At 39.6% G+C, this 21,530-nt stretch overlaps 3 protein-coding genes across 3 annotated transcripts; 2 read left to right on the forward strand and 1 right to left on the reverse strand.

Annotated features, from left to right (window-relative positions):
• Window positions 1-84: 84 nt before the first annotated feature.
• LOC6732553 (BUB3-interacting and GLEBS motif-containing protein ZNF207) lies at window positions 85-10,344 on the forward strand. The gene is made up of 7 exons (XM_002079636.4): window positions 85-298; window positions 482-789; window positions 846-1,107; window positions 1,425-1,842; window positions 2,934-3,326; window positions 5,761-5,893; window positions 5,989-10,344. Exons 1-7 carry the CDS (start codon window positions 258-260, stop codon window positions 6,123-6,125), a joined length of 1,692 nt encoding a protein of 563 aa, XP_002079672.3. The 5' UTR covers window positions 85-257; the 3' UTR covers window positions 6,126-10,344.
• Window positions 10,345-10,963: 619 nt separating this feature from the next.
• Window positions 10,964-14,863, forward strand: LOC6732554 (protein yellow). Its single transcript, XM_016180228.3, has 3 exons — window positions 10,964-11,051; window positions 12,342-12,622; window positions 13,553-14,863. Exons 2-3 carry the CDS (start codon window positions 12,358-12,360, stop codon window positions 14,647-14,649), a joined length of 1,362 nt encoding a protein of 453 aa, XP_016025205.1. The 5' UTR covers window positions 10,964-11,051; window positions 12,342-12,357; the 3' UTR covers window positions 14,650-14,863.
• A 47-nt stretch (window positions 14,864-14,910) lies between these two features.
• Window positions 14,911-17,852, reverse strand: LOC6732555. Its single transcript, XM_002079638.4, has 8 exons — window positions 16,404-17,852; window positions 16,153-16,306; window positions 15,892-16,095; window positions 15,685-15,833; window positions 15,502-15,632; window positions 15,299-15,449; window positions 15,128-15,241; window positions 14,911-15,069 (listed from the first exon to the last, which is right to left on the reverse strand). The coding sequence occupies exons 1-8, from the start codon at window positions 16,635-16,637 to the stop codon at window positions 14,911-14,913; spliced, it is 1,296 nt and encodes a 431-aa protein (XP_002079674.1). The 5' UTR covers window positions 16,638-17,852.
• Window positions 17,853-21,530: the final 3,678 nt, after the last annotated feature.

Below are 21,530 nucleotides of genomic sequence, written 5' to 3' on the forward strand. Positions count from 1 at the left end.
TCACTTTGAAATTATTTCCTTGCCTTTTGCTATTGAGGCAAACATATCTATTACCAATAATATTTGTTAAATAATTATTATATTGGTTAAAGATATCGATAAGATTAATTTATTTCAATCGATGCGATGGTCACTCTGACTGGCTCTCCATTTTGTTTTCCACGACATAGCAATTTGTAGTACAACAAATTGTTTTTTTTCTACCAATTACCGGAGCGATTTTGTAAATTTAAGTGTTTTAAAGTCACCTTAGGATCATGGGACGCAAGAAGAAGAAGGCCTCCAAACCCTGGTGCTGGTATCCTTTTCGCAAAACAAAGAAATATTTTTTCACTGCATGTGCCGCTCGCTGTATCTGCACATACACACACATTTATATAATGGTATTGGGTTGGGGGTAGATACACACACACGAATACGCATTCTGGCTACAACGCCGCATCCTCGTGAATTTTCCTTAACTCTTAACGCCAAAAACTAGGTACTGCAACCGTGAGTTCGATGACGAAAAGATCCTTGTGCAGCACCAGAAGGCCAAGCACTTCAAATGCCACATCTGCCACAAGAAGTTATACACCGGACCCGGACTATCCATTCACTGCATGCAGGTGCACAAGGAAACGGTGGATAAGGTCCCCAACTCGCTGCCCAATCGCTCAAATATTGAAGTCGAAATCTTCGGCATGGACGGCATTCCCGCCGAGGATCTCAGAGATCACGAACGCCAGAAGAATGGGGGAAAGTCTGATTCGGACGATGATGAACCGGTGGCCAAAAAGAAAGTGGAATGTAAGTGACCAGCAAAGCGAATTGTATACAAAATCACTATACAACATTCATTGCAGATGCCATGAGTGTACCGCCGCCTATGATGATGCCCCCAAACATGATGCCACCGCACATGCTGGGCCAGTACGGCATGGGCATGATGCAGCATATGCCGCCGCTGCCTCCGTATCCAGTGCCCATGATGCCGCACATGATGCCTCCGCGTCCTCTGTTTCCAGCCGCCATGGCCACAACATCGGCGGCAGCTGCTGCGGCGGCGGCACATCATCACCACGCCGCCGCCATGGCTCAACAAAAGCCAACATTTCCAGCGTACAGGTTAGCATCCTTAGGGGAAGACCACATAAGAATTCTGCTAGCTTTTTATCTAAAGATAGCAGTTAGATCCTGCTACTAATCTTTTATTTGAACAATTCGTATGTAGATTTAGTTTTGAGGGTATTTTAAGCGAAATACTTTCAACTTTTTTGCTTTCATCTAGTGAACTCTAAATAATTATTCACATTGGCACATTTTTAATGGTTTTCCCCTATTAAACATAGTTGTGAAGCCAGTCAAATGACTTATTATTTGGCTTTATCCCAAGAATTTGTTTTAAACTAACGTAAATCAATTATTTCTTCTTTTTGATAAAGTAATGCTACCATAAGTGCTCCGCCTACTACCAATCATGCTGGTGGCGCATCCAGCGCACCACCAAGTGGTCCGCCCGATGCTCAGCAACACCAGCAGCGACCTCCAGCTCCACCGGCGGCAAGCGGAACACCCGCTGCTGCTGTGACCACAAAGATAATGCATCCACAGGAGGACCTGAGCTTGGAAGAATTGCGCGCGCGCCAACCGAAAATACAAGCACGGTTGGCGGCCGCTTTGGCTTCACTGGCGAATCCACAAAGTCGCAAGAGTCCCAGCAACAATGGTGGCGCCTCCACGTCGATTCCCACCACTCCGCCGCCCCCGTCGCTGGCCGGGATCTCGCCAACGGGTAGCAATAGCAGCAGTGGCATGGCTAACTCGATTGCCGTCTCCGCAGCCATGTCGAAGGCCCAGGAAGTGAGTTCTTATCATAGTTATAGAAACCATAGTCAATATAAATAAACAGACCGGGACAGAAACGACACCCACTGATTAACAGTAAATGACAAGCACAACGGACTGAAACGAGGACGTGTAAAGAAAGACAATTTCCTCCAAAAAAAGAAATATAATGAAAGAATAAATGTAATTTCACACACAAAACCTGACCCAATTTCGACTGCATTTTGAGAGAATGCATTAGCATTCTAAGAGAATTCCATTTTTCCAAACAGGACACTTTTTTACATTTACTCTGTTTAGACGACCACAGCGTACGAGAGCAAACAGATTACGAGAATCACACAATACGAAACAACATTTAAAAGAAAAGAATACTTTTTTTAGCATATAGAATGATATATGTCTGTACAATTTTTAATTAAAAAAGAAATTAATGGCAACAAAACAAACGAAACGGCGGTTTTCAATTTAATTAATTTGATTTAAAGCATCTTAACTCAAAGCCCAGAGAACTCGTTAGAAGGGAAAAGCAAGGTTTCAAATTGTCTGGCCCTAAACGTAATCTCCATCAATCTGATATGCCAACACATGTACCAGTTTCCCCTCTTGTATTGTATTTTAAAGGTAAAGCGGAAGCAGCTGAAATGCAATTCACATTTCCACTGATAAATAGAAAAATTCTTAATAGCGGGTGGGCTGATTTAATTGGATCATAGGGGCATATTTGAAGCCAGCTTGCTTAGTATGTGTTAGAGAGCTATGTAGTCGGTTCCATACACGCTTAGGCAGCGTTTCCATGTGAATTCTAAAGAATCATTTTGAAATAAAGAATCTAAAATTAGATGATTACTTGACATGATCTAGTCACTTTTGTCCGTTAATTTTTGCTACTTCATCAGCTTACAATCTGCAATTTTATATTTTTATTTGGGTTTCAGCCCCGTTCTCCAAATTTTTTTTAAAGCCTAAAGCAATTTTTTTGTTAGCACGATATGTACAAAAAGACCTGACTCAGTCAGGATACATTTTTTTTGGCTGACCCCGAAACTACACCCTCCCAGTGGCAAGTGAGATAAATTCAATCGATTCCAAACATTTTCTTACAGAACGCCGCTCTAGTAGCCGTGGCACAGGCCCAGGCGCAGGCACACGCACACGCACATGCTGCCCAGGTGCAAGCCCAAGCTCAAACCCAAGCCGTGGTCCAAGCTCAGGTGCAAGCCGCTCATGTGGCACACGCTGTGGCAGCACAGCATCAGGCGGCACAGCAGCAACAGGCGGCTCAGCAGCAACAGCAAGCCGCGGTGCAACAGCAGGCGGCGGTGCAGCAGCAGCAGCAACAACAGGCGGTGGTGCAGCAGCAGCAGGCGGCGCAGCAGCAGGTCAAGCAACTGGAGGAACTGAATCGGGCTGTGATGCTCCAGCGCTTTCAGGCTGCCCGACAGCCTGGGAATCCCGGTGCGGCAGCAGCGGCTGCGGCGGCCGCAGCCGTCGGCATGGTAAGTCTCTAATCCTGTGGTGCTGCGTATGCCACGCGAGCAATCAAACCAAAGAATGAACTTGACTTAACAATACCGAAATTCCGAGTGCTGAGAATCTCAATCTGTAAAAGACCACAATACAAATACCGATCTTGTGTCCTAGAATGGTATCGTAAAGCCAACGACAGCATTTTCGAGTGGGTTAACCCAATAAATAAAGCTTCGCCCTCATCATCATGGTGATCACCTATTAGCTAATGTTTTTCGCGATTAGTTGGGGGTTCTAAATTTACAATGATCCTATCTATAGTTAACCGAAACGCACACTCATAAGACTAATCTCAAATTTATGTTGAAACCATCAAGATCTTGCTTGAGGATACATTAAAAAATGTGTGTATTTGTAAAAAAAAAATATTTTTTTTTATTTTAAAAAGGTTTTAGTTTGTTAATAAATAAAAATATTTAGAAGCTGATAGGAAAAGGAAATTTGCACTTCTTTAAACCAAAATAACGTTTTCATCAGTGTAAAAACAATCACTTGGCTAACTACAACTGCTTACCAACACTACCGCTTAAAGTTCCCTTTTCTTTTCGAACCCATTAATTTTGCCCAGCTTAGAAACAAGGAAGATCAACAGTCTCAACTAAGTTTTACGCCATATGTATAAATATAAAAACCCTATTAAGCTTGTAAACTGGAAAAATGTGTTAAAGTTACCGTTACAATTGCAGTACAGAGCAGAAGTTCAGTGTTGATAAACGATAAAGTGTTGCAAAAGTGTTGCGCAGGGTCCGAAAAGAGTTACAGTATGTATGGTTTTTGTACAACAGCAAGTTTATCTCTTCCCCCAAAACCCAACCTAATCACTACCTCCAATAAAACTCACACCCCGCAAAATGATATGTGATATACAAAGTGCGCAATGCAACCAGATAAGTAAAAGCCAAAAACTCCATTATAATCTTACTTAGTCGTACTTATGCAAGTAATTATGTAGTCTAAGCAAGTACCTACTCTACTCTATCTCTCTCAATATCACACCCATGCGTATATAATCCACAAGATCAAACCCCCCGACCCCAAATGAGTTTCTAGTACGTACTGCCTTGCAAGTAAAACAGAAAACAATGAACATTTACAAATATGTTAGTGAATGAGAGAACAGTCGTGAGTTATGTTATACTATTTTGCAAGCCATGTAAGTACATTTCAATAATTTCTATTACAAAAAAAAAAAAAAAAAAAAAAAAAACAAAAGAAACAATTACTTTGAATTTGTCGTAATGGTTGCTGCGTTGGTTGGTTTAATTGATTGATGATTGATTGACTGGTTGATTGATTAATTCATATCCACAAGATATACACTTGAATTAAGTAAGACAACACTCCGCATTGATATGTCTCTATCTATTTCTATTACTTTGATACTTCACCCACCAATATAAAAACAAAACCTAAAAACTACCTCATAAGCATAATATCTAAATGTTTTATGACCTGTAAATTGTATTACCATATATCAGTGTTTTATGTTTTTCCGATCACGCATTTCTGTCTCGAAATCAAATTCTTCCTTCATTGAAAAGCATTCCTAATTCATACCATCCACATCCATTACCATTCACACTAACATTCCATTCATATGGTTTAACGCGCAGTACAAATGCTTAACCAAGGTAGAGGACTTCCGGTCCGCGATTCCTTCAATTTCATTTACAACCGATGAGCTTGCCGTAGACCTCCTCCTAACCCACTCTCATCCTCATCCAACTCTACTCTTAGCCAAGTTTGAAACTAACTTTAACAGAAAGATATTGGAACTTGAACTCGACCCCATTCCTCCGGTTAGTAAATCAAATTACTATTTCTTTTTCTTAAGTGCGAATACGAATAATTTCTTATGTTGCTCTACCTGAAGTGCAACTCAATTATTAAGATACAAAACCAAATATGGTTTGCAATGCAATCCCCTCACACCTTCTTCCACACCATCGTCGTCGTCAGTTCAGTTTCCGAATTGTAAGTACTTTTCATTTTAAATCAACAAACTATTTAATTACAACCAAAATATATTGTTTTTACCATGGTGAGAAGAGAAGTCTCGCCCCTTCTCTCTGCTCTACTCAATATTCTACTCTATATTTCTTGTCTCTGCTCTATCATACATTTGTAATGCGATGCAAAAATGTTTTCCACCAACAAAAAACCGAACACACACACACACCTTATCCATTTATTGAATAAGTACGCAAAACCAACTTATTAATATTTTAAATGAAAAAAAAAAAAACAAAAAACGAAACAACATAATTAATAACAACTTAGCTAATTTTGTGTACAATGGCTTCAATATAGACCTTGCTGAAGTGCCTTCAGGAGTATTAATCCGTGATCTCTTTTCCATGCTCTTCTATATCTTTCTCTCCTCATCCGGTCCTACACCTTCAGATGCCGCTCCCTGGGCACATGCAGCTTATGCAGCCGATGCTGAGACCGGCCATGGCCATTGGACCCCATGGAGCTCTCATCGGCGGGAATATGCTTAGAGCCGGTGGCCCCGGATTACACGGCATGCCTGCAGGTATGTGACTAGATTGCTGGTTGTAAACGGCGTAGCGGTTGCTAACTATTTAAAGATCGAAATAAATACAAATTTACATTATGATTTCGGTTTAGGTCTACTGCCGATGCAGATAGGACTACCGGGAATGCCGGGTGCCTTACCAGCAGGAGCGATGGCGATGCCTGGAATGGGCGTAATGCTGCAAGGACATCCCAATATGCTGCAAATGATGCAGCCGCGCTTTAGATGATGTCTGCCCGCAGCGCCGGGTCTGTTGCAGGCGCCAGCAGCCCAGACGCCAACGCACCTGCAACCGCAGCCGCATCCTCAGCACGTGCAGCCAGCCCGGTCCTTTTCCCGGACCACGGCCGCTCTGCAGGCTCAGGCACCACTGTTGAGCCTGCCGCTGCCACTGCTTTTCCATGAGTGAGGCACGGATCAAGCTTATGATTGCAAACAGCAAAACAGCGCGCACTCAGCAAGCAAGTTCTTTTATAAAATCCAACCAAAGTCAGTTTTTTTTCAATGTATAACAGTTTTTGAGACACGGTACCCTAAAAACACACATACACACTTCTTGGCCACACGCTACCCACTAATCAGCGGTTATGCCTAGTAAACAAGTCGATGTCATTTATATATATATATTTCGTTCATCTAAAGCACTCCATTTTAGCTTTTGTTTTAAACCAAATTCCCCATTTTTCCCAATCTGACCTTCTCGATGTGCGTGCATAAATACATCTTTTAGATATATTATTCGTACTCTTTGTATAACACAAAGTATCACAACGCTAAACCACACACACACTAACACCAACCATCTGAAGCTATTTTGTTGTGCTGTAGAAATCTATCTAATATCTGTATCTATATCTGTATAATCAGCAAATTAATCGTTGACACTTAACAGTTAACATTCTTTTTCTTTTTTTTAGTTTCATTTAGTGAGCATATACTTTAAACACATCCACACCCACACACTCTCAAGTTGTTTAATTATATCGCCTACAAAACAAATGAAATCCGAAAAGAAAAAACCTTCGAAATCACACAAAACCAAATGCAAAACCAAAAAACATGAACGCTCAAAGCCCTGGGTATGTTGACAATTGCCATAAGCAGCATTTTTGTGTTGTTTTTGTGTTATTCGTGCGTAATTATACTTTCGATTCTTTATGTCCACGTGAAAAGCTCTGCAAACTGTTATAATGTTTTTAAAATTCATAAAACTTCTGGCCAGGCCCCATGTTGTCTAGACCTTCGTTCAATCGTTCAGTTGCGGCTGGCAAAAAGTAAGTCCTATCTTTCCTTACCTAGTATATATTCAACTATATACAAAAATATTTATAAAAATATTCGAAATTTGTTTGTATCGTTTCTGTTTTTTTGGTATGTAAAATATATTTGGTGTGTGTCATCGTGAGACAACAGATCAGAGCAGGTATCTACATTCAATTTGATTTTCTTATTCAATAGTTATATGTGCATAAACAAATACTATTTATCCTAAGTCATTTGGTTATGGTATGGTTGGTACTAATCAACAACAACTACAATAAAACAAAACACCCATCCCCCTGTAAACCGCCTACATAGCTTATAGAGTTGCCCCTTGCTGAGAATCTAGATAGGAATTGCTCACGTGTTAGTAACTACACTCGATACTCGTACATTGTTTCGGGATAGATCTTGATGCTTTTGCTTAGTTGTTACCGTAGCGATCTTCCAATGTCCTTGGTTATGTAGCTTCCTTCTCACGACTTCAACTAGTTTTCAAACTAACTAAACGTACATAATACTCGAGAACTTCATCCTTTATAGAGGCGCTCAGGTTTTTATTGGTAAACCCATACAATTTTAGCTAGCATAAGTAGTCGATTGACAGTTAAAAAGTACTAGTCGTATCCTTTTTATTTTGTTATGTTCACGTAAGATGGAAAGCAGCATGAGTCAGATTGTTCTCCATTCCCCGAGATCTTCGAATACTCCGAACCCAGTGTAGCCTACAGTAGTTAGACTTAGCACCCAGAACCCCGGAGAGCACCACACGTGACACAATCTAACACTCACCTATGTACGTTTGAGTATATCTCTAGTACACACATGTAACACTAGTAACCCAACCATTATACTATATATCTCTGTATGTATAAATACATGTATTAATGTAACTATACCGCGTAACCTAACCATAAGCAATGACAAGTGAAAAAACTGGCCAAAAAGAAGCGGTTGAATCCTCCGAGTATTCACTTCGCTCTGGCCAGTTTAGCGCAAAATTGATGTTGGACTTTTGGGTCTGGCAAATTAGCCGCACCGCCATCGGGATATCGCCGGGCATATGAATTTCGTTGGCCTGGTTCGATGATCCTGCGGTGTTAGAACGGCGTGCTTCAGACGAAAGTACCTCAATGCAAGACAGACAATATCGCAGATTTGGTGGCATTACTCGTATACGATTCACACACTCCTCGACTAAGCTCGCATCTGTACACAGTCGTTATAATCGTACTCGTAGAATACATATTCTCTTTCTCTGGTAATTGTATGGCGAAGACTTGTAAATATTTGATCGACGCATTTCATTTTGTAGAGTTGCTTTTACTTACCACTCTTGCTTTACTTTCGTCGGGAATGCATATTATTTAAATAACTCTTTTTTATCATAAAACTCTTTAGTGATCCAAATTTTATATTATTTCGAAACAATTTATTGTATACTTTTAATTAGAACATTTTTTAAATTTGTGTAAAATTATTTTGGCAATAAAAAGGCAACATTTTAATTCCTTGACTTGTTGGTTTCAATTTAGCCTTTTCGATTGTCAATTTGCGGCTGTGTTATGTTAGTTAATCCAGATTATCAAAATGAGTCAAATCAAATTAAATTTGTTTACTTTTGGCTTGCATTTCCCGTCAGTAGTCAACATATAGTATTCTTTTTGGTGGTGGTCTTTAATTGATTTAATATTCTGTCATAATTTTCCGTAAAATTCTATCCATGCAATGCACGCGTTCATTTGAAAAGAGTACAGCTAAAAAAGGCTACAAGTTTTGTTAACATTTAATGGGCTTAAGGTGTTTTGCAAGGAGAACTAACTATGAAAACTAAGACTTAATTAAATATTTAGACCACCGAATCTGTCTGTCTTCGCGCTGGGCGACACGCGAGTAGCTGGACAAACGGCAGTCCCTGTAATACTAAACCCCACACAAAACCGATCCACGAGCGTAAATGTCTGCTGCGTCCAGTCGAAAGCGTGTCACATTAATTTTGCTGAGCGAAGAGTCCCCTGCGTCCGTGCTGCCCCCTTCTATCTATCCATATTAATATATAAATAAGTGGTATATGTCTATCTTTGGATTATGTTTTGCATGCCCAGAAGAGTATGCCTTCCGACCACAAAGTACAAGTTCGAATCGGACGCAGGCGATGTGCCGTAGCCTGGTCAGCAGATATACGGCCTGGTCCGGTATATTGTAACTCTGAGGCGAGGGCACATCACAGTTATGGAAGTAACTGTTGGACTTTTCGGTCCTTGTCTTGCGACCACTCAATCGTTATATCCACACGCATAACACCACTACTATATATAACTTTATAACTGAATCAGACGAACCGCATTCGCATACTACGCGTCTAGTTCAATCCACACAATCCGGCGGCTGAATCACCAACCACATCGACCACCACACCACTTCTCAAAGCATTCGTGCAATGATGGATCTGAAAGAGATTTACTAGAACGTTTGGTTACACATTTTGTTCAGTGTTGATTTACTCATTTATCAATATGAAATTAATCAATAATGCTTTGATAGTTGCAACTACTTTGTTTGGGAAAGTATTTCAAGATCGAATAAATTTCAAACTAATAAACGATAAGAATTTCTTTTGCCAAAGATCTTTGAAGCTTTCGACCAAAGATTTTTTTTTATAATTAATTAATCTTTGATTAAATATAAATGTTAACCGTGTTTATATTTCTCATAAGCTTTAAATATTTTTGTTGCATTTACTTTTAACTAAAGCTTACGGAACTAACTAATCAAATTTTCCTTATCCATTTCTGTTCGTTCCACAAATAATCACACAAATACTTAGCTAATGCCTATACTATATTTAGAGCAAATGCATAAAATCAAAAACCAACAAATTTGCCTATGTTAAATCATTTTTAATGTTGTCATGTAAATGAAAAGATGCAAGAGCAAGGATTAAAAACAAAAAAGAATATAGCATTCTTGTACGTAAAATGTTTTTACCAAACCACTAAGAAAGATAGTATACAAGCAAGTTATATAAGCAATTGTTTAAATTCTTTTTAACTATATAAAAAGCAAACAATACTATTAGGAAAACATATAAAATGCATAAAAGTACTATTTCTAGTTTAATGTTTCGATTGTTCTCTATTCTTTTGAAATTAATTTATTGACATTTTAATAAAAGAAATAAAATTGAATATCATGCGTTTTCTTTCATCGATTTTGTTTCAGGTTAAAACTGATTCATAATAAGTCTGAAACTGTAAGCTATTATTATTTAAAACTTATCACTTTATTAAAGGGAACCTGCATTCATATCTTGTATGGAACTGCCACAAAATGGATGACTCATTGGGATAACCCTATTTGAACCAAGGCACTCATTCTGTCAGTGAGACAACCGGCCGACCGGAACATTCCATGATGATAAACCAACAAATTAATTAAAATTTAATATCAAATATTGATTATATACAAGGGAAATTACTTGGACATGGGCTTGTCTAATATCTTTTCATATTTATGGGTCAATCGTGAATAAACAGTAGGCCTACAAGCGGTGTGGGAGTTTTTTCAGGGGCTTGTCAATCGCGGGGCCACAGCTGGAGATTTTAATGGGTTTGGGATTAGTATGTCCATGGTGTGGGAGTTATGCATAATATTTGTGGGATAGCCCAGGGAGCGTGCCAAAAACTACTTTAATTCATAGCCAACGTGCTAGACCGTCTTACGCGCTGACTAATTCAAGTTCAGTCGAATTCCAAGAGAGCCGCTTGGAGCGGGAACCACTCACGCAGACCGGTATCCAATAAGTTGACTTGACTGGCGGCTCACTTGACTTTTAGTTTCGTTTCGAGTCTCGACACTGGCGGTTGTGTGCTGCTGTTTTGTTGATCATTAGAAGGTGTGTTAAGTGGCGACCCGAACTGTTGACATTTGGTCCAGTAAATCACATAAAAAACATATGTATAAACTCCGGTGATCATAAAAGCGAAACCAGGGCCAAACGAAAGATTCAAGACACAAACTTAGAGGCAGCCAGGTGACAAGGCTTGCATAACTGGAGCTGACCAAAAAGTGTGTTTTCAATACTCGCCTCATTTGTGCCTTTGAAGCCATTCACAATTAAAAAAAAAAAAAACAATAAATATGTATTAGCAACAAAGCAAACAAAAAACGCATTAAGTAATGGCAATAAAAAAGGATAGATGGAAAATCCCGTCGCCATTCCATTAAAATCCATTAATAATGATACAACATTTGGTAATTACATGCGGCTTACTTAGACACGCCCACAATAAAAAACGGAAAGTATATTTTTACAGCTGACTCACGTAAATAACTTGAAAACTGCGTGAAAAAATTCATCATCGAGAAGAGTAGAGTCTCAAATCGAAAATACACTTTATTTGAGGAACAAACGAAGATTTTGAAATGCTAATGGTCGAGCTGCGAGGCTCAACTTGAAATTGATGATGATGTCGAGTGTTTCGGACAACGCGGTAGAAAAAATGAAAGATACTCTAAAAATAAAGATCGACTGAGGTGGCAGTCAACTTGCTAACAGTTGGTAATGGAGAAAGGTTTATTTTAAAGAGCACTTCAGTAGTAGATCGTTCTGATTTTTTGTTTTGAGCAAAATGAAAAGTGAAAAAATAAAAAAAGGTTAAAGAAAACATCGGCCAACTTCCTTGGCCACGTTCTGATCTTGTTGGTTAGATAATATACCTCAAGACTCGCTTTTAACCAGAAATTAAACATTGTGGTTTGGCAACTGAGTCAAAGTTTTGGCCGACCACAGGCAACTTTCAAATGCCGAAGTGAACCAAAGCGACATAAAGTGTGAGTCACGCGGAGCATTAGAAGGCCAAGAAGGCTGGTCCAAATGACATAATTTAAGAATTTATGAACATTATAAGAAACAAATATACTGAGAACGAAATGTGAAGGAAAATTAAAGGGAAAAACGTGAAAGAACTTATACTATTTTTCAAAAAGTCTGTAAACACTTTTGTATCTACGATTTGTTTGTGCCCAATTCAGCAGTTTAATCCTACCCTATTAAATGAATCTTAATTTGGTTTTCTTTGAGTGTTTGATCTGGTTGCGTTTATGGCTTGGACAAGGTCGTTGCGGCTTAACGGAAGCTTAAATGAGTAGAGCAGCGTTTATTAATTGATTTTGGTATTTGCAGTGAATTTATTGGAGCCATGCTGCGATTCAGACTAGGCCTGCTACTTCTGTGGGCGGTTTCTGCCCTGGCGAACGACAATCTACGCGTAGCCTACGAGTGGCGGGAAATGGACTTCAAGTACGCCAGTCCGGACCAGAGATGGTCGGCCATCGAGCGGGGCGAGTTCAAGCCGGCCAATGTGATACCCTTTGGCCTGGAGGTCGCCGGCCACCGACTCTTTGTCACCCTGCCCAGATGGAGGGACGGAGTGCCGGCCTCGTTGGCCTACCTTGATCTTAATGGTAAGCGCTTGAGTTGCATTGTTGCAGCTGCCACAGTACATGCATTTGAATATAATTGCCACATGCAATTGCACTATGTGTGCCAAGAGCTGATCCGAGATCTCAAATCTCTGTTCTCGGATCTCACAGCTCGGCAATTGTTTTGGTCGCGTCTGATGGCGCTTCTGATCAACTTGACCATCCGAACAATTCCGTTTCCTTTCGCACTTGCGGCAATTAGCATAGTAATTCCGCTCGCTGCCGTTATTAGCTGTCTGACATCAACAGCATGCCACAAATCGGTGCATACTAGATATATTTATGTGTACACATCACTTGGGCTTCTGTGTGGGCTGCGAAGTACACTTGTACAATAAGCAGTCTCATTTGGCCAATGCAAGTGCATATACTTGTTTTCATTTTTAAAAATTATTAAAAATATACAATTTACATACAATTTTAATAAGTATTTATTTTTGCAATTACCGAGTCTTTGCTTATATTATATAATCTGCTAATGAGAATATTCCTGGTAAATCGTAGTAAATATAAAGTTACTTTACCTTTTACTGCTCAACAGCAAGGCCAGTGGGCAGTTGATTTAGCCACAACTCAATCAGAGCTTATTAGCAAGTTAATCAGTTTAGACAAGTGCACTGCAAAGTGCGAACTACTCACCAACAGTCAACAAATACATATGTACACCAACATTTTGTGAGCAATCCAATTAGCAATGCAAATGGCCAAATTTAAATACAACAAGGCAAATGAAATGACTGTTGACAAGAGAGATCAATAAACCTTCAAATATAATATATATTTAATATATATTTCATATAAATATATACAACAAATATTTTTTTAAGTTAAGCGTTAATTGGTGTTACTTTAGATGATTATATCAGGGATAAAATTAGTTATATTTAACATGAATTATTGTATTTTGTGCAGATACGTCCAGCAAGGGTCCAGCCTTGAAGCCATTCCCCAGCTGGCAGGCTCACAATCTCCAGGAAGCCGAACCGGAATTGGTTTCCCCTTTCCGAGTGCGAGCCGATAAATGTGGACGCCTGTGGGTGCTCGATTCTAGGATCTCCGGAGTCCTGGAGCAGACCAAGATCTATGGAGCAGCACAGCTGTTGGTCTACGATCTGCACAATGATGATTTGTTGAGACGACACGTTTTGCCCGCCGGTCAGTTGAAGCAGGGCTCTTTACTGGCCAATCTGGCGGTGGAGGACTCCGACTGTGAGAACACCTTTGCCTACGCAGCCGATTTGGGTAGTCCCGGCTTGTTGGTTTACTCATGGAAGGATGAGGAATCGTGGCGTGTGCAGCATCACTTCTTCCACCCAGATCCAATGGCGGGTAACTTCAGCATCAATGGCATTGAGTTTCAATGGGATGATGGTCTATATGGACTGGCTCTATCGAAGCCCCTGGAGACGGGCTATGCCACATTGTACTTCCATCCCCTCTGCTCCACTACGGAATTCTCGGTGGATACATCGATACTGCGTAACAAAACCCTGGCCACTTCGCCGATGATTTATCGGGAATTCAAGGTGCTGGGCTCCAGAGGACCGAACACCCAGGCTGGAGCCGAGTTCTTGGATCCGGATACCGGGGTCCTCTTCTACGCCCTGCCCAATCTGAACGAAGTCGCCTGCTGGCGCACTGCCACAGACTTTAGCCACAGTTCCCAGAGCCGCATCTACATGAACAATGATACGTTGGTGTTCCCCAGTGACATCAAGGTGGATGATCAGAAACGTCTATGGGTTCTATCCAATCAGCTACCCGTGTTCATCTACGATGAACTGTACGCCGGCTCAATTAACTTCCGTATCCTGACTGCCAGTGTTAAGGAGGCCATTGAGAATACAGCGTGTGAAATTAGAACTTCCCCTCTGCCAGATGTAATCAACAAACTAGGGGACATTCTAAATACCAATATCAAACTGAAGTCCAATTCGGCTCCTTCCCTGAGGAACCTCAGCTCCCTGATGATTATTGGCTTGTGTTTGCTGATGAGCTTTAGAATCTAGATTCCCAGAGCGGTACAAAAGTATCTTGCGCACTCAACGGAAATGTTTTTCAGTTGAGAACTTGAAATAATTCTGTAATTTTAGCATTTTCACTGATTTCTTAAACGTACGAAATATTTTTATTTGAGTGCAATTGTAATCTGTTAAGATGTAGGCTTAGAAAACTTAAACGTTGTACGTGAAGTTGATTAAATGTAAGAAGTGTATTTCTTTATATGTACTTCCCACTTATTGTCAATCCAAGCCAGCTTGGTTATTGACTCAATATTTGGGTTGTTTTTCCTTCTTTTTATAGGCGATTTCTATATCGATGGTCTCGTCGCTGGTTTGGGATTGACCATCCTCGGAGTTTGCCTCTAACTTCGCCTGCTCCTTCTGCTGCATCTTCTTAATGAATCCGCCGCAGAAAAAGAGAGTCATCTGGAAGGATTCCAAATACCTTGTTACTCTGCCACTTTGAATGTGGACTTGGTCTTACATGTTCCAGTATTCCAATCAAACCCAGGACAGACAAGCCCAGTAGAAATCCAAGGGAACCACCCACATCGGCTATAAATTGTGTGGTGTCATAGCTGGGTCGCTCCTCAATCATCTGAAAATGTTAACATGCTAGTTGAAAGATCGATGCATCATAATATTATTAACCTACCGATATCAGTTTCGTTGTATAGTATATGTAGATTTGGGTGCGTGGCTCTGGTTGATTGAAAGCCTTTCTGTTCTGAATGAAGGTTGTGTATATTCTCGATTGGCAGGGCTGAACACAGTCGCAGTCAAAGTCATCCTCATTTTCATAGACACTGAAGGAGGAAATGGAAAATATATAACAAACTACTGAAGCTTCTGTCTTACTCCTTATAATCCGATATCAGTTTCCTCATGGAAATGGAGTCATTGCAGGGCTCACTTGCAATCTCATGCATCCAAGGTCCCGAGCACTGCATATTATCGGCCAAATCCTGCCAGATGCATTGTTCACCACACTGAAATAGTTGCAAATACTGAATTAAGGACACATATTGTGTTTGAACCTACCTTTAAGTCACTGTAATCCTCATCATCGGAACACGCCTCTTCTCGCGTCTGAACATTGGAGAAGTATTGGGTTTGAAGCTTGATCTCAATTTCCTCATTGACACCGACAAAGACATACTCCACTCGACCAGAACCCTTCATATTGATTTCTTGAAAGGATCAACAAGTAAAGCTTATTCTGCTGTGATTTTTGTATGATAATCTCACCTGTAAAATTCTCTTTCTTATCGTGTATGAAGACATGCCACCCAACACTGCCTGTGTCCACATCGCTGACAGAAGTGGTCAACATGGAATGTTCTAGCATTATGGAGTAACCAACAGCCTTTGATACTCTCTTGGCGGATTCCTTCGGCCTAAGGGTGTAACACCGACCCATGTAAAAGTGTAGACTGCTGTTCATGACCACATCTAAATTAAGCAAAATTTAAAGCAAAATTTAAAATACCCTTAATTAATTAGACTTACTGTTTCTGTCCTCGTTTAGTCCGTAAAATACAAAGGTGTCACCCGAATCATGTGTGCTATTTTCAAAGAACTCATCCAGGGATATTTCTCCAAACGGATATTTCATCCAGCAGGTTGCATATTTTGGATGTGGACAAGCACCGCCGGAAAGGCGCTATAAATATATGATTACATTAATATAATTAATGTAATTATACCGAATAGAAAAGATACAGAAATATCTTAATCTTTAAATTTTCTTTAAAACTAACCGTTAGCACCTCCTCCTTATAGGGCGGTTCCCGACATATGGTGACCGCGGGCATTTCGATGGTTTCGTTTAGGCTGTAGTAGGAGTGAGTGGATATGGGTGGATTGTAGAGCTTGGCGAAGCACTCGTACAACTGGACAATGACCACAATGCAGCAGGCGAAGAGCACCAAGTAGCGGATGAGCTTGGCTGGATCACGAAAGAGCCAGGCCCGCGTCTCCGACCAGTAACCCATGGCGTGTGGAAAGTGAAACTCGAGTGAGCTCAATGGATATGGGGATACCAGTTTCTGTCATGGCTGAGGGCCAATATCTTTGGGTTCGCAGCATGCTTGAATTCTCACAGTTGGTCAAGATAAGCCTAATATTGATTTACGTGCCGTGGTGGCGATAAAGCGCCATCAACCCAACCATCGATGGTGACTATACACCGGGACATGTGCCGTATTTGTTGTTTGCAAAACTCCGTAGTACCACGGCTCTGAGCGTAACATTACCAAAACATGTTGTTTATAATTGTCTACGCCTAGTCCAGATAGCTGTGCCGCCATATCTACTGAACCCGTAGCTGCAGCTAAAATCACCGCTGAGTAACGAATTTATGGTTTTATATCTGTTTGCTCCTCGTCCAATCGCCGCGTGTGCAGAGGCAGTCTTGAGGTTTCCTTATGGGGTTCTGTTATAAGGACTTTCGAATGCTCTTCTTTAAGTCAGTTTATAGTTTCGACTAACATAATATTTAATAAATTCTAACAATAAACAAATATATCTTAAGATATTATCAAATTAAAGCTCTTATCCTATACTATAAAGAAGTTATTGTTATGTTTATTGACAGTTGATTTTTTCTAAAGAAAATATAACAACAAGAATGGTAACTTCAATTATTATGCATTATTCATTATGCCTACACATTATCTAAAAACAATTCGTATTTCATCTGAAACCCTTATATAAAGACGCATTCGCGATACCTTAGCCTATCATCAAAGCACCTCGCACGGGCATAGCTTGACCTTATAGACAGTCAGCTAAATCTAAATCTATGCAAACACCTAGCCATTAGCGAGGCATGTACATACATATATATGAAACTATATAAACAGATCGGGATATATAGCCGAAGCTTTCGGGCGAAAACAAACAATGCGTGGTGGTGATCCAGCCAGATCGGGGAGAAGACATTCCTCAGTTGTGACGTTAAATCAGAGCAGCAGAAACATCGCCCCAAAACGACCCACTGCTATTTATCCACGCCCCTATGTACAATGCTATGTACATGCTGGGAAAGTAAAACAAAAAAAAGAAGAACTAATAAACAAAAAGAAACTTGCTACTAAAAATAGACAAATTGAAACATTTCATGAGATGAAAACACCAACACAGCGTGGACATGGACGTGCTGACGAGCACGCCAAAAAATAAAGAAAAAAGAGTGTTTCTTTACTGATCGGGCACAGATACAGATACAGATACATTTACATTTACAGATGCAGATACAGATACAAATACAGATGCAGATAAGATCGCATCTGATCTGTGTATCGGCCGTATCTGCGGGATATGTTGACGGACTTCTCGGTCCGCGTACCACACGGCGTATGCGTTCTGCGCCCGCGGATCCGTATAGTTAGTGCCCAGGACGCGGTCCCTGTGTGCGAGCGTGTATCTACATAGTAAATTTTAAATTTTAGATACTCTCGTATACATAGAGAACTGCAGAGTAGAGAGCCGTTCGCTTGTGTTGAACTTCTTCGCAACTAAATAGCTTTTGCTTTAAATTTAGAACACATCGGCGGCTATATTAAACGCATATGAAATGTTTTTTAGATTCAGTAGGTATGCTGGCAAGGTATATAGAGAGAGTCCAACATATATCTGTACAACTAGTACGAGGTCCTACACCCAAAATATATTCTATGAAGAACTCTACCTGCCGTTTCACTATCGCATATTATCTGCCCCTAAAACTTTCTAACTTTTTCTACATTCTCGAGACGACCCATATGCATACCATACATACATATGTATGTTCTTCCTTAGATTTTCTGTGGAGTATGAAATATGTTTTAAAAATACACTTTGCTTGTCGCTCATAAATATCTAAAAACAAAATCGAAAAAATACTTTTACATTCGGCCTGGTACTGACTCATTTCCATGCTGTCTATATGTCTGTACATGATTAATCAGACCGCATACACACATTACGCGCAGAGGCGTCCGTTGGGGGGAAATAATTGCCCCCCTCGAAATGGAAAATATTTTCATTTCCCATTTTCACTCATCATTAATAAAAGTCTCGACGCTATATAGACTTCGATTATTGCCATTCGCTGCACTTGAGTTCTGTGCTATATAGTCGATTCCTTGGTTGGCTGCTTGGGTACTTGGGTGCAGTCGGTTTAATTGGGTGACAAATGCTTACAGAAATAATTTTTAATGCTCCACACATCAGTGACTAATACTTAATGATTCGATTGGATTGCCTAATTAATTAGCAATAGATGGCATCTACATACGACTACGAGTTCATATTTGAGTAAAGAAATCTTCTGCGGATTGGTTTTGCATTATGCGTGTGCGATTTTCAATTGAGCCAAGGCAATTAATCATTTTAGACCCCACGGATTCACATCAACACCCAGCTGAGGGCTGGAAAACGTTTTCCGTTTTTCAGATTGCATAAATTTCTAAACAAAGTTGTGTACTGGGAAAACAAACATTTCGAGATTGGTTTTAGACAGAAGCCACTATAGCTAAGATGAAAATAGTTCTACGCGAATGTTTTCATAGCTCAGAAAATTATTTATGATGGGCTTTGAAATAATCATTTTGTTAGAATTTAATTCATTTTAATTCAATCTTTATTTTTTGTAAGAATTAATTTAATTACATCTAAACCTGTATCAGGTAATTCAAACTGAATACTTATTTTCCATTTTCTTTAAAACAAAAAAAAAGTATGATTTTTGTAAAATTATATACACTTGTACATACATATATATATATCATATAATATACATAAATAATTCTAAAAAATAATATATGAACATAATATTTTTAATCAAACAGTCTTCTACACAATTAAATAGGCCATTATATTCCGAGTAAACTGTATATTACTCGTAGATGAAAATTTAAGAGATAGAAGAAAAAATTCTATAACCGTAAAATAACTATATATTATTTTAATTAGTAAGATGCCTATAAAATAGTTATACTGCCTATACCTATCAATAAGTCAGAAGCACTGAGCTCTGTTTTATACCCATTGCTATGAAGTTCTTAAAGACTTTGAAATGGGGTTTAGTTTTGCCTCATATTAACTATTTATATCCCAATAATGGTTTGAAATTGGGAAATACATTAAAAACTTAGGAGATATTATGTAGTGGAGCCGCTTAGTGGAGCTTTTGTGCCTCAATATCGTAATCGACATTTTTTCCAGAGACTGTCAATGTTTTGTTTTAATACCCGAAGTAAATTTATTTATTTAAAAATATGTTTTTAAGGTCTTAAGTAAAGTGTTTCAATCTTTAAAGTAGATTTGTGAATATATTACTCTGTTTTGCTGCAAGTAATCAATCATAAAACAATGAATTATCATTATTTTAAAAACTTAGTTTTTGCTGTAAATGATCAATCAAAAGAACAATGCTGTACCAGAAAATCGGCATCTATTGTATACTAATTGTTCAGCTTAAGGATTGACAGTTGCAAGTGCTAAAGGCAACCTTGGAAAATAATTTTACGAGACGTTCAATTACCAGATATTTCGTAGTATGGCCAGATCCTCTGTTGCATAACCCACACGTAATGCAGGAAGTATTCATTCATTTGTCATGCCATGTGCTACCTGGCAACGTCTGTATGTATGCAAGTACTTCCCGCTGCTCACTGCATCTCCACATTGCCAAGTCTTCGGGGAAATCAAGAGAGATCTCTCGCGAATTGGATGCATGGGCATGGGCACGGGATCGGTGCACCGAAGATGCGATGCAGATGCCGCCGAGTCCGCGACGTTGACCGACGGTCGGCGCTCGAGGATTAGGGATAACGGCTCGGGGGCTGGGATGTGCGGATTGCAAAGAAACTGGCCGACGATGGATATTTTTATATCGACCATTTGGATGGGTTCCAATGCATTTAGACGAGAGTTATCTATAGACTATGCATGTATTTTGGTCACGGTTGGCGTTTTTAAAATATTTGCATTATATGTGAACCAATTGGTTGTGCAGAATTTTTAGGGAATACCATTCGACAAAAATTTCGGGCAGGGTTACTGATATCTTGAACAGAAACCGATTGGGCGGAAAGGAATCGAAGCAGGCTGCAATTGCAGACACATTTAAGACAAAAGAATCTTAAATTGTATGATACAATACAGTGCGTTACAGTGATAAAGATTTATAATAAAATAAATAGTTAAGGTTTATTATTATTCATAAGAACTATGCATAAATGTAATATTTAATAAATGTAATATTTAATACTCGATTCTTTGTTTTTATACCAATTTGCTTACAATTTTTTAAAAATAAAAAAACTCTAGAGAGGTGCTAAGTAATAAACAAAATATTTATAAAATATTTAAGTCGAAATATTACATTTTGTTTAATATGTTCAAAAACTGCGTTAAATATGTACTTGACCCATAAATTATCTTCGTACTATTTTTCCATCTGCCATCGCTGACGATGATTTATGATCGGTTTTGCAAAGGAGCAAGAGCCTAATAGAAACGCAAATGATCCACTAACCGACTTTATGGCTTAGACATACCCACTACGCAACGTACCATATAGTTCCCAGTGATCTGCGTTTGTGTCACAACCAATCCTCGTTTCTACCCCACCGATAGAAACGCCATTCAAAGTGTCTTCTCTTTGGCAGCGACTTTGGGGTGGTGGTGCAGGTGCGGAGGAGGACCTCGCACATCGCAGAATTGCGGCATCTTTGAAATAGCCCATTGCAAGCAATAATTGTTGCTGCCTCGTGTAGACAAGCAACCCATGTGCACCCTCCACCACCCTCTTGGGCAAATGTTGGGGGACCACCAGTGCCAAAATACACAAGAAGAAGAATCAGCATCTTGACACTAAAATGCAAAAATTGCTTTGCGTC

The sequence above is a fragment of the Drosophila simulans genome, chromosome 2L (genome assembly GCF_016746395.2).
Source record: "Drosophila simulans strain w501 chromosome 2L, Prin_Dsim_3.1, whole genome shotgun sequence".
Classification (NCBI taxonomy): Eukaryota; Metazoa; Arthropoda; class Insecta; order Diptera; family Drosophilidae; genus Drosophila; species Drosophila simulans.

Excerpts from the sequence above, each read along its gene's own strand:
- LOC6732554 (XM_016180228.3), top strand. The coding sequence starts at position 12,358 with ATGCTGCGATTCAGACTAGGCCTGCTACTTCTGTGGGCGGTTTCTGCC. Across the intron at positions 12,623-13,552 it reads GGCCTACCTTGATCTTAATG|ATACGTCCAGCAAGGGTCCA; the intron begins GTAAGCGCTTGA and ends TATTTTGTGCAG.
- LOC6732555 (XM_002079638.4), bottom strand. The coding sequence starts at position 16,637 with ATGGGTTACTGGTCGGAGACGCGGGCCTGGCTCTTTCGTGATCCAGCC. Across the intron at positions 16,307-16,403 it reads ATAAGGAGGAGGTGCTAACG|CGCCTTTCCGGCGGTGCTTG; the intron begins GTTAGTTTTAAA and ends ATATATTTATAG. Across the intron at positions 15,070-15,127 it reads TGATTGGAATACTGGAACAT|ATGACTCTCTTTTTCTGCGG; the intron begins GTAAGACCAAGT and ends GAATCCTTCCAG.
- LOC6732553 (XM_002079636.4), top strand. The coding sequence starts at position 258 with ATGGGACGCAAGAAGAAGAAGGCCTCCAAACCCTGGTGCTG. Across the intron at positions 790-845 it reads GGCCAAAAAGAAAGTGGAAT|ATGCCATGAGTGTACCGCCG; the intron begins GTAAGTGACCAG and ends CATTCATTGCAG. Across the intron at positions 3,327-5,760 it reads CGGCCGCAGCCGTCGGCATG|ATGCCGCTCCCTGGGCACAT; the intron begins GTAAGTCTCTAA and ends CTACACCTTCAG.